The following is a 12,289-nucleotide window of genomic DNA, read 5'->3' as shown; positions in this document are numbered from 1 at the left end:
TCCAACCCCCAAAAGGAAGGACTGGAGGCCCATCCCTCCTAGGAAGGGGGCAGGGGTGACATGGTCACCCAGCAGCCTCAGGATCCCTAGACCATCGGCCCAGGAGGCTCCCATCTCCTGCGGCCCCTCTGCAGCGGGGCCCAGGGGCACTGCCACAGCTGGAGGGGGGGGACACAGACCCCTAGCCTTTGGGGGCCCTGGGTGGATGCCGCTGGAAACAGTGAAGCCTCTTCCCAAAGGAGGTGACGAGGCCGTAAGGGCAGGAGGCCCAGCATCTACGAGGTTTTAGAGGCTTTTGATCACGGCCCTTGGTCCAGTCAAGATTTCTGGAGATGAGGCGAGAGCTGATTCTCAGACAGCACGTGCCTAGGGAAACCCACTCCGTCCAGGCACCCAGTTCTAGGCTGGCTGAGGGAGGCAAGCCGCTGGGAAGAGAAACGGGCCCAGGGTCTCCACGGGTGTGGGCCACAAACGTGGTAGCAGCTGTGATTCCTACCTCGGGGCAGGCCAGCACCATGGGACCGATGATGGTGCGGGGTAGTCTCCTCAAGGGGGCAGACACTGGCCCAGGTCCTGCCAAGGAACAGGCCCTCACCCCGGACCCCGGGCTCCCCCCAGAACTCCCCTCCCACCCCGTGCCTCTGCCACTCACCACACTCAGTCTGCAGGGGTGGGGAGGGCGAGGGCCCATCCACCCCACCCAGGGCTCCCACAATGGAGGTGAGCACTGCCTGCCCGCACCTCCGCGTTCCCCCCTGCAGCGCTGCCAGAGACGCTGCCAGCTTTCTGGAAACAACCCTAAGGCAGCACCATACGCCCTTTGATTGCTGTTCCTTCTCCCTCCTCTGGCCTGGAGTCTGGCCTCACCGAGGAGAAGGGCCGTGCCCAGAGAAGCAGGAAGTCCCGCCACGCGGGGACACTCACCCTCCGCCGCTTCTCCGGGGCTCCCTTACGTGGGACCGCGCTCTGCAGAGCGTGACTGCGATGCCGTCCTGCCCACAGCACAGCCAGAGAACGTGAGCCCAGACTGCAGAGTCCCAGGGTCGCCGGCTACCGCAGTGCTTGGAAGAGGGTTCCCACAGACTCCGCACGTTTTAAAAATAATAGCAAGGTTCGGGCAACCCTCTGGGTCCCCTCCCTCTTGGGGAGCTCTGTACTACTCCGCAAACTTCGCTTTGCTGCCCACCAAAGATAATAACAACAATAATAGCAAGTTTCTTTGCGAATGTTTGAAAATTTCTTACAATGGGAGTTTTAAGAGCTCGCTCTCCACTGAACTCCAGAGAACACTCAGACTCAGGCCATGGGAAAGATCGGGTTCCCTCGTCCTATGCAGGGCTCTCGGCCAGGGCTGTGGACACACGTGGGCGTGTCAGGGGGATCACGACATCTGGAAGGGCTCCTGGCGCAGAGTGGCCGGGAGCCAGGACAGTGGCCCACACTGTGAGCGACAGTCCCATGCAACGAAGGCCAGTTCTGTGCAGAGGCTGACGGGGCCCCTGCTGAGAAACCCTGCAGAACTGAAAATGCGAAACCTACCTGGGATTTGACAGGTGTCTACACCACAGCCAACATTCGCGGACAAACACAGAGATCTCACACCCAGATGAGTTCCCCACTATCGCCGACGGGTGAAAAAGCCACCGAGACGTCCAGAACATGACTTCCGCTTGTTACCAGCAGAGCCACACATGTCCAGAACCTTCGTCTGCTCCCGGGGTGTGACTGTGCCACGGGAGGTCAGAGGCGCCGAGCAGACCCTTAGCGATCACCGTCCACAGGGAAACAGGGCTCTCAGCCAGCCTCCCTAAACCCTTCCTGCCTGGCAAAGGAACACTTCCCCCCGAAGGGGGGAGGCCACTCACTCACCGGCAGCCGGCAGGCGCTCAGTACCGTCTGCTGGGAAGATAAACCAATGCGGGGCGGAGTTTCCCAGCGACAGAGTGTGGGGACAGGATGGCTACCAAGGCCAGCTACGTCTGGAAGCCCTTTGCTTTCAGTGACAAAAGGGCTAAGATTCTGGCTGTGGGGGCGCACGGGCTCGTGGGGCAATGGGGGCCCCTCTGGCACTGGCCCGCCTGGTGGCCTCCCCAGTATGCCCACGGCCCCCATGTGGTGAAGGGGTAGGGCGCGACAGGCCACAGGCCGAGCCTTCCCAGCCTCCTGAGCACACCTGCCGGCCGGGTGGTCTCAGCCCGTTTTACAAAGGAGCCTCTGCCTCTGGGGTCCCTGGGACTCTTCTGGCCCTGCTGCGGCTTCCCCCCAGCCCTGGAACATATCTCAGGGGAAGAAACGGACCTGGGCAGGTCAAGAAATACTCGCTTTCGGGCTTTTTACGCGGCCTTCAAAGCACTTTGCAAACAGTGCCTCCCAGTCACGTGGACGAGGAGGCCTAGGGACAGACGGGGCAGGTCCGGGCGCCGACTCGGTCCCCTTCTCCCTCCTAAGCTGCGCCCCCACCACCCCAGGCACCAGGAGCTCCCACGGCGGGGGCCGGTCTAGGTCCCGTCATCCTCCAGCACCTCCACGTGCCGGTACGACTTCCAGGCCTGCAGGTTGCAGCTCCGCAGGACGGCTCCCAGCTGCCTCCCAGGCCCCACCTCGAAAGTCTGGGGGAAGGCCGTGCCTCTCCTCCTCTCGTAAACGGCGTGCATCGTCTGCTCCCACTTCACCGGGGAGACCAGCTGCCGCACCAGCAGCTTCCGGATGTGTCTGGGGTGCATGTATCTGTTCCCGTCGACGTTTGAGTGGACGGACACCAGAGGCTTCCGGACACCGATCGACTTTAGAACTTGTTCGAGGGGCTCCAAGGCCGGCTCCATGAGGCGGGTATGGAAGCCCCCGCTAACGGGCAGCATCTTGGTGCGCCTGAAGTGGTACTTGGAAGAATTCTCCCGCAGGAACTGCAGCGCCTAGAAGGAAGAAAGGAAGTTTTAGCCAGGGACATCTTAGGGGAGGAAATGCATGGCGAGGCAGCATCCACCGGCCCCGGTCCTGCGGACGGAAGATGCTATGGGCACGTCCACATGCTTCACCGCGCAGACAACTGTGAGGACGGGCTCCCTTCCCCTCTTTGTTCCGGTACAAACCAGTCGTGTACGTCGTGGCCCAGAAGTCCTCCTCTGGGGCCGTGACCGTTCACACAGCCCACCTGGGCAGGCGGCCCCGGTGGGGCTGAAAGGTCGAGGCTGGGGAGTGTGTCCACCCCAGCATCCCACTCCCACTCAGCCTCTCGCCATCTGTCACCCACAAAACGAGCACAATCTCAGCAGCTTCACAGGGTTGCTGGGAAGCGATGGGACGGGAGGTGTGAAGGAGTCTGACAACGTGAGAACACACTCTAGTGGGAGTTTTCGATGATGAGCCCACTACCCTTCACAGTTTCTAACAAATTTTCTTACTACGCCATAACCCTCGAGATGAAAATTCTAGAGACTCCAAGCCTTGTGTCTTTCGATCAGAAGCCCATCATCTGAGCTTGTTCTATAGAAGAAAGGAGCTCTGTCTCCTGGAAGCCAAAAGCCTTGCCTTGGGAAGGGCAGAAGGGGCCTCCCAGGCTAAGAGGCCCAAACTTGGCCCCGTTTGCAAACAACATAATTTGCAAATATTTAAAAATATTAGACATTCTTCAGAGACCCTAGGCCTCCAGGACACGGCCTGGGGCCTGTCATCCAGATGGCCCTTCCCGCCGAAGGGCTTCCTGTGGCTGCTCTGTTTGTCACTTTCTCTCTGGCCCTGTCTCTGGCCTGTCACCATCCACAGCGGCGCGGGGGCTGGACCCGCTGTTCCCGGGAAGACTGACGGTAAGTCAAGGTCCCAGCAGCTGCCTGACCTTGGGTGATTGTGCCTTACCTCTCCGTGCCTCAGTTCCCTCATCTAGAAAAGGGGGAGCACCCTAGTTATCTCACAGGTTCTCAAGGTAAACTCTGGCGCCCAAGTGCTACGTGACGGTTAGCAATTGTCTTGTATGCCAAGCCCATCCAGGTACACTGGAAAAAACCATGTGACGGGATGGCTGCGTGTGCCCCGATGGCTGTGTGTGCCCCTGGAGGGCAGGAAGGGTTCGAATGTCTGGCTGGAAGGCACTTGCTCACCCGTCTCTGTGGGCCCTGCCCCGCAGGAGGCCAACGCATCATTTCAGCATCTCCAAGTGCTTTCCACTTTTAAGGCCTCTGGACTTATCCGGCCCACATCCTAGACTGGGCCCACAGGAGTCAAGGCCAAGACCACAGCCTCAGGGCCCAGGAGGCAGAGGCCAAGGGTTTTTTTGTCCCATTATCCGTGGTTGCAAAGGGACCCTCCTGCTCAAGGAAGCCCTGCCCTCCCCTGAGCTCTTTGCTTTGGCACCGAAAGGCGAACGGTGAGAATCTGCGGGGTCGTCCACCCGCGCACCCAGCTGTCCGGGGACTGCACGAGGAGACACCAGCCCTGGTTTGGGGCCCCTCCCCACCCACTGCTGGGGTTTCCGAGGCCGTTAATGGGAACGAGCAATGAGCTCCACAAGCAGCGTGGGGCCACTGTCTCCCATCTTCCCGTCCTCTCAGGACTGTCACAAGAGACTCGCTGGTTCCGAGGAGATTCACACAGACACCGAGCATACGGGCAAGGCCTCATGGGATGGGAGACAGAGTGCTGTCGAGTGGACAAGGAAGGTTCTAGAATGAGACAGACTGGAGCTCCGTTCTGCTGCCACCATCTCTAAGCACTAGCCTCTCGCTCTGCCTCAGCTTCCTTGTGTGTAACACATGCATAGGACTCCCTCCTGGGGAGAACCAGGACGCGAGCAAGGCCTATAGGACTCGGGTGGTGTCACCAAGACATGGGCCTTGCAGCTGTAGCCCCTTGTGCGGGATCCGGCATGGACTCCCTCAGCATCCCGGGGCCAGGCCCCAGTTGCCCTTTGCCATCGGCTGGTCGCGGCCTCCCTGCTGGGGACAGCATCTTCCCGCAAAAACACCCCCCATACCCCATTCCCGGCGTCACCTCCTGAGGCCTCCTGGCAGCCAGCCTGACCCCCCCTGTGCCCCAAACATGCAGTCACCCGTTCCTGGCTTATCGGTCCATGTCCCCTCAGTGCTTGTTACAGAGGAGCTGCGTGAGAAATGTCTAGGGAAGCGTGAATGGAAGGAAGGACAGAAGGAAAGAAAAAGGACTTGAACTTGGATAAAAGCAGACCCCGAAGATAAGGCACAGTGGGGCGGAGTGACCTAGCAGGCATGGCTCCTCCTCCTGCTAAGGGAGCAACCAGAGGTTGTGAGAACCCCCGAGTTTACTACCGGAAGGCCCTGGGGATCATCTGGTCCAACCCCTTTACCTTCTAGGAGGGCTGGGTGATTTGCTCAAGGGCCTGGCCTATGCATGGTGCCGTGGGGATGGCATCCTGGCCTCTTGCCTCCCTCTGCGGGGCTCGCCCCACCTCCCAGCGCCCGGCCTCAAATCCTTCCCACAGACCACGGCTTGGCAGAGCAGCCATCACACCACCATGGGCTTCCTAGTGTGGGTGGGACAGTTCCTACGTTCTCTGTGGACTGGCGTCTAGGAAGGCTGTTCCCGTCAGCACCAACCTCCAGGTGTCCTGAGATCACCCTGCAATCAGGAAAGAGGTAGTTGGCCACCTCGCACACGGGGTTCTCTATGCCCAAAGTCCTGCAGTGCTCCTGGGCTTCCAAACACGCAACGTTGAACTTGGACTGAGGCTGGCCGAGGACAGACAACATCCCGCTGGGGACAGCTTCCGAGGCTTCCTGCATGGCCTCAGCTCGGACTTTCACTGCATACAAACCTAGCCAGAAAGAAGTGCATTTGGAAAAAATCAGGGCATGTGACGAAGGTGGGGGAAGCCCAGATCTGTGAGACGAAGCACGAGTTCACACAGTGTGCTAGAGAGGCAGACGCTGGTAGTTATCAGCAGTCCCCAGGGCCATGGTTCTCCTATCTTTATCTACTTCCCCGAGACGGCACCACCATCCTGAGAGGTGGGTGCTGTCTTTGGCACTATACACACGAAAACACGGAGCTCGCAGCCTTAAAGCTGGCTTGCTGTAGGATGGGGTTCCTTAGCCAGGTGTGATTTTGCCTCAAGGCAAGGTCTGGGGGTACTTGTGATTGTCACAACAGCCGAGTGTGTGTGTGTATGGATGCTACGGAGATCTGGGGGAAGTCAGGGATGCCGCCCCACGTCCTACAATGCAGGGCCCCACCACCAAGTTAGTATCTGGTCCAAAATGTCCACAGGCTGCCGGTGAGAAAGCCTGGTGCAGGGAGCGGGGTGCACAGGAGCGACTAGAGCCACATATACTGTTTTGGACAAGTCATGAACTTCCCGGTCAAATTTTCAGTTAGCAGAATGAGGATAATACTATCCAATCTGCTTGGATTGTTGCGAAAACTGGGAATGAAAGTTTCAATACCACCGGAGTCCCACACATCAGGCTTTACTGCCCTCACTTGGACCTGGAGAAGCTGCCGCTGCCAAGGGGAAATGAAGACCAACACAGAGCCCCTGGCACGTGTGGCTCAAGTGCAAGGTGAGGTCTGTGCCCGGGGCAGGCAGCCCCAACCATCACGATGTAAGAAGGCCTGTGACGACTGGACATCTGTCCTCCCGGTCCTGGGGGAGGGGATGACGGGGCCAAGGAGAGGTTAACGGACTAGTCCAGAGTTTCCTGGGACCAGAGAGAGGCTCTGAGGGCACAGCCTGCTCCCTTCCTAACACATATGCCTTCCCTTAGCACCTGCATACATTTGTACTGGACTCTTGGCCCCTTAGACAGACAGGGAGCAAACTGCGGAGCAAATACAATGACGGCCTGAGGTAGGAGGTAGCCGAGAACCCACAGGAAAGTGGAGGGGGCACGGGGACGTCCTCCCGTGCAGCTTAACAACTGCAAAATGTCAAGTGAGAAAACACGGGACATACACAGGCTCTCGCTCTGCATTTATGTGCGCAGAAAACTGTGTGTGTATAAGACAGTTTATTCGGAGATGAGCACATGCAGCATTTTTAGCATTTCCTTAACTGCGCTATAATGCTATTTTAAAAACACCGAACACTAAATTAAAATAAATACATAAAATACAATGTTTCAAATGTGTAGTTCACTGGTAAACCACCAGCCTGCTCTAGTTTCAAAGCTTTCCCTCCCTCCATAAAACACCCCATTAACACTCCCCATCCCCCCTGCCCTCTGCCCCCGGAACCTCTAGCTGCTGTCTCTGGATTTGCACATTCTGGACATTTCACACAAAAGGGGCCACGTCTCTCAGGCTTTGGAGGCTCATCCAGGTAGTGACACGCATCAGCCCTTTATCCCTGTTACGGCCGAAGGACACTCATTGCACGGCCGGAGCGCGATTTGTTCTGCTGAGCGGCATCTGGACTGTTTTCATCTTGGGGCTATTTTGAATGCTGTTGGGAAGGTCTGCGCACAGGTTTTTCTGTGTGGACGTACATTTTTATTTGTTAGGCATATACCTGCAGAACCACTGGACCGCACGGTAGTTCTGTGTGCAACGGCTTGAACCGTCAAACTGGTTTCCACAGTGGCTGCACCATTTTACACTCTCTCTAGCCACGTCTGCGGGTCCTTTGTTTTTCTTTCCTTTGTAAGATTTTTACTTATTTATTTGGGGTGGGGGAGAACACAAAGGGAGAGTGAAAGAGAGAAGCAGGCTCCCCGCTGAGGAAGGAGCCTGATGTGGGACTCGATCCCAGGACCCTGGGATCATGACCTGAGCTGAAGGCAGAGGCTTAACTGACGGAGCAACCCAGGTGTCCCTGAGGGTCTGATTTGTTCACATTCTTGCCAACACTTATTATTATTCTTATTATATATTTTTTAATTGAAGCCACCCTAGTGGGTATAAGGTGTGGTTTTGATCTGCACGTCCCTAATGATTAGTGATGCTGAACATCTCTTCTCATGCCTGTTGGCCGTTTCTGTATATCTTCTTTGGAGAAAGGTCTGTTCACATCCTTTGCTCGTATTTAACTACAAGCAAAACAGTTTAACTGGTTTCACTATGAGCAAAAATCTCAAGTGAAACTGGTATGCTCATGATCGAACGTTCATTTGCTTTTTCACTCCACGACTATCTGCTGGCCATCTGTTACGTGACTGTGGGAGTGGACTGAGAGCACCCAGGACAGGGTGGGGGCAGTCAAGCAAGCCGAGTTCAGGTGGCAACGAAAGAAAGAAAATCTCCGACGAACGCTTCAGGCTTAAAAGGGATTCAAGGTGAAGTCTGGTCCTCCCAATGTCATTCTCACCCATGTGCTCCCTTCTCCATCACCCGAGTGGCTCCAGAATTATTTTTGGCAGTGTCCTTAGTACCCAGTGAACCCAGCAAGAAAACACCCCGGCACAAAACCAACCCCCTTCCTGTGTACCTTCAGAAAACTCCATGGCTCCAGCAAACACTAGGGCTGCGAATTCTCCCACACTGAATCCGGCAGCAGCAACACAGTTCTCAATCACCTGCAGTGACAGATGCGGGACATGAGGCCAAGGTCCAGGGGTAGGGGCGGGGGGTTCAGTCTGGGGCTCTGCACTGCGAGCGGGCACGGTGTTCAGAGGCTCAAGGAGCCAGGAGCCACCAGCCTGGTGCTCTGGCTAGAAGAGGACACAAACAGAAGTGGCCTTGACAAGCCCTGAACCAGCCCTTTTACTGACGAGGAACTTTGCTGGCAAGTTAAAGCCTGCTGCCTGATTCTAGTGGGGCCATGTCTTCATCCCAGGGCTCTGGATCCTTCTGCCTCTGCCCTGGAGATGCCTCTCAGGCCGAGGGAGCCGGAGGGAGCTACACAGAGGAGAGAGTGACTCAGTCTCTTGAATTTGAATCTTAGCTTGAATCTTAGCTTGGGAGAGTTCTCTAACAGACAGTCGTGGCTGTCCCATCTGCGGGATGGGGAAAGGGCAGGACCTACCTCACAGGGCTCCTGGGATGACACCAAAATAATGTCTCTCAAGCGCTTAAGCACAGACCTGGCCGAGGGTAAGGGCTCCGAGAATACCACGACCACCACTTCACTAATTCCGTTCCATGTCCGAGTCTCCTTGCCTCACCCACAGAGTAACTGTATTTCCCCGACGCGGCTGTTGTGAGAATGGGGGGCAGGGTTCACAGCAGTAGCTTCACGTTTACTGTTCTGATACTGTCGAATGATAACAGCCACCAATTCGCACGATAACAGCCACCAATTCGCACTTTCAAGTGCAGTGACATCATCACACCATCCTCTTAATGGGCCCTCATTTAAGTCGCAGTTCATCCTTCTAAAATCATTTAGTAACACATGACTGAGGATCATTTAAAATCATTCAGGGGCGGGGCGCCTGGGTGGCTCCGTGGGTTGAAGCCTCTGCCTTTGGCTCAGGTCATGATCCCAGGGTCCTGGGATCCAGCCCCACACTGGGCTCTCTGAGCAGCGGGGAGCCTGCTTCTCCCTCTCTGCCTACTTGTGATCTCTGTCTGTCAAATAAATAAAATCTTAAAAAAACCAAACCAAACCAAAACCGTTCAGGGGCATAAGGAGGGCACTGATGGAAGGAGCACGGGGTGTTACACGCACCCGAGGAGTCACTGAACTCTACCTCGGAAACTGATAAAACGTTACATGTTAATTAACTGAATTCAAATAAAAAAAAAAAAAGTAAAAAGAAACACACACAAAAAATAAAAATAAATTTTAAAATCGCAGCCCAGGCTCTGTAGGTGGGACATGCGACTCTTGATCTGGGGGTCGTGAGTTTGGGCCCCAGGGTGGGTGTAGAGAATAGTAGTAGTAATAATAATAATAATGACTTTTAGAAAAATAAGTAGAATGAAATCGCAGTCCAGCCCAGACTCCTCAGCCGCTTTCCCTGCTGCTTTCCGCTCTGCAACACCGCACTTAACACGCCCAGTCTTTTATTCACCAGCCCCCTCCCCTAACGCGCGGGCTGCCCCAGCGCCGTGGCCCCGGCTCCCACCTCGGCCGGAGCTCCACAAGCCTCCGCCCACTGCGTCCCACGCGGGAGCGCGCGCCTGGCAGGTGGGAGCGCGGGCACAGCGCGTCCTCCCCGGCCGGCGGCGGGGGCGGGCCTCACCGCGGGCTGCAGGTGATGCAGCTTCTCCACGGCGGCCAGCGAGGCCACGAAGACGGCGGGCTGGCAGTGCGCCGTGCGGTCCAGGGCCTCCTGCGGCCCGTGCAGGCTCAGTTCCAGCAGGTCGTAGCCCAGCACGCTGCGGGCGGCGGCGTAGAGCTCGCGGACGCGCGGGTAGCGGAGCAGCCCCCGGCCCATGCCCACCACCTGGCTGCCCTGGCCCGGGAAGAGCAGCACCGAGCACTGGCCCGGCGGTCGCCGCGCCGCCGCCTCCCGCGGCTCTTCCTCCGCGGTCGTGGCGTCTCGCAGCAGCTCCGCCACGTCCACGGCGCGCGGCGGGGGCAGCGGGAAGTCCGCGAGGCCGCGGCGGCAGCCCGCGTCCCATCCCCGGGCCCACGCGGCCCGCGCCATCCGCAGGCTCATGGTGAGGCCGGGGCCCGCCGCGCGTTACGGGGCGACGGAAGCCGGGGGGCGGCGGCGCGGCGCGGTCCCTGACGCATTTCCCGCCGGGCGGGCCGCGGCACCCGGGGGCGGGAAGAAAAGTTCCGCGCGGACGAGTTCCGGCCCCAGGCGCGTAGGGCAAACCGCGCCGGAGCGAGGAAAGCCCGCGCCGCCCCGCCGTCCTCCCGCAGATCCTGAACGAACAGCGAACGCAGTGCCTCGCTCTTTCCACCTCGCCTGTGAGCGGGTTTGAGACGCTCCCACGTTGCTTCTCCGTCGGGTTTCTCAGCGGCGCCGCGCGGGCCGCCAGCGAGCAGCTCCGTCCGCGTCTCCCCCGCAAACCGCACGGGCCCGCGGAAGCCGCCGATTCGCTCCGCCCCTGGACGACGCCCGCGGGATTTCTCGGACGTCCGCTTCCCTGGTGCCTGACGACCGCGCGAGGACCGACGCTCCTCTCCTCCATCCTGCTCGAAGGCTCCAAGACTTGAGGCGCAGGTGGTTAGAGACGGAAGCGGGATCGGAGCAGTGCGGGGGGGCGGGTCCGGGGGGCGAACTCCGACCTCACCCCCGCGCCCCCACCTGCCTCTGCCCCTCTCGCTTGCTGCCTGCCTGCGGCCGGGGAGACAGACAGACCCCCAACACACGCCTCAGACGAGACAGATCTGCACGGAGTTACACCGGCAAAGCGGCTGCAGTGAGTTTGTCTGAGTCCCGCGCGCGGAGCCCTGACTCTCGAACTTCCAGCGCAGCCTTGCTTTTGACAAGGAAAAAGTGCGGGAGGGGCGCCTGGGTGGCTCAGTGGATTAAGCCGCTGCCTTCGGCTCAGGTCGTGATCTCAGGGTCCTGGGATCGAGCCCCGCATCGGGCTCTCTGCTCTGCAGGGAGCCTGCTTCCTCCTCTCTTTCTGCCTGCCTCTCTGCCTACTTGTGATCTCTCTCTCTGTCAAATAAATAAATAAAATCTTTAAAAAAAAAAAAAAGTGCGGGAAAGCCCTACATTCGGCGAGAGGAGATTCGTTGAACGGGGTTACGGCAAACCTAGACCACTCTGTGGCCATCAAAGACGCGGAGGAGACTCTCAGGTTAAGACGTGAGCGGAGCTCACGCTGCCTCCAGAAGCCCCTAAACCCGCAGGAGGGGAACCTCCTGAAGACCTTAATCCACAAGGACAGGGAGGACAGACAGGAAAGAACGCTTGCAAGCTGAAAAGCTGGAAGACTAGTGTTACCTGACTTAGCTGACTCCAGACTGCCAAATTATTATTATTTTTTAAAGATTTTATTTATTTGATGGGCGCCTGGGTGGCTCAGTGGGTTAAAGCCTCTGCCTTCGGCTCAGGTCACGATCCCAGGGTCCTGGGATCGAGGCCCGCGTTGGACTCTCTGCTCAGCAGGGATCCTGCTTCCCTTCCTCTCTCTCTGCCTGCCTCTCTGCCTACTTGTGATCTCTGTCTGTCAAATAAATAAATAAAAAATCTTAAAAAAATAAAGATTTTATTTATTTGACAGACAGAGATCACAAGCAGGCAGGGACAGGGAGGCAGGCTCCCCGCTGAGCAGAGAGCCCGACACCAGATCCATCCCAGGACTCTGGGATCATGACCTGAGCTGAAGGCAGAGGCTTTACCCCACTGAGCCACCCAGGCGCCCCAGACAACCAAATTCTTCTGGACAGTGTGGACAGCTGAGCCACCGTCCTCCATACAAGAGCCTTCTCAAAAGCTTGGGGACCGGCAGCTCTAGCTGCTTGTAGAGCTAAGGGCGA

The 12,289-nt window shown here is 57.8% G+C and overlaps 2 protein-coding genes across 3 annotated transcripts; one reads left to right on the top strand and one right to left on the bottom strand.

The window, feature by feature from the left end:
- Window positions 1-1,651: 1,651 nt before the first annotated feature.
- On the bottom strand, window positions 1,652-10,783 carry MCAT (malonyl-CoA-acyl carrier protein transacylase). Of its 2 annotated transcripts, XM_046013382.1 has the most exons (4): window positions 10,089-10,783; window positions 8,390-8,477; window positions 5,565-5,782; window positions 1,652-2,912 (listed from the first exon to the last, which is right to left on the bottom strand). In XM_046013382.1, exons 1-4 carry the CDS (start codon window positions 10,506-10,508, stop codon window positions 2,499-2,501), a joined length of 1,140 nt encoding a protein of 379 aa, XP_045869338.1. In that variant the 5' UTR covers window positions 10,509-10,783; the 3' UTR covers window positions 1,652-2,498. The 2 variants fall into 2 exon arrangements, with proteins under 2 accessions (XP_045869338.1, XP_045869339.1); XM_046013383.1 differs by lacking the exon at window positions 5,565-5,782 and having other exon boundaries at window positions 2,700-2,912.
- On the top strand, window positions 10,507-11,789 carry LOC123946293. Its single transcript, XM_046011768.1, has 3 exons — window positions 10,507-10,627; window positions 10,781-11,297; window positions 11,506-11,789. The coding sequence occupies exons 1-3, from the start codon at window positions 10,507-10,509 to the stop codon at window positions 11,729-11,731; spliced, it is 864 nt and encodes a 287-aa protein (XP_045867724.1). The 3' UTR covers window positions 11,732-11,789.
- Window positions 11,790-12,289: the final 500 nt, after the last annotated feature.

The sequence above is a fragment of the Meles meles genome, chromosome 7 (assembly GCF_922984935.1).
Source record: "Meles meles chromosome 7, mMelMel3.1 paternal haplotype, whole genome shotgun sequence".
Taxonomy (NCBI): domain Eukaryota; kingdom Metazoa; phylum Chordata; class Mammalia; order Carnivora; family Mustelidae; genus Meles; species Meles meles.
Note: the sequence above shows the minus strand (reverse complement) of the source record. Positions and strands in the feature narration are given on the sequence as shown.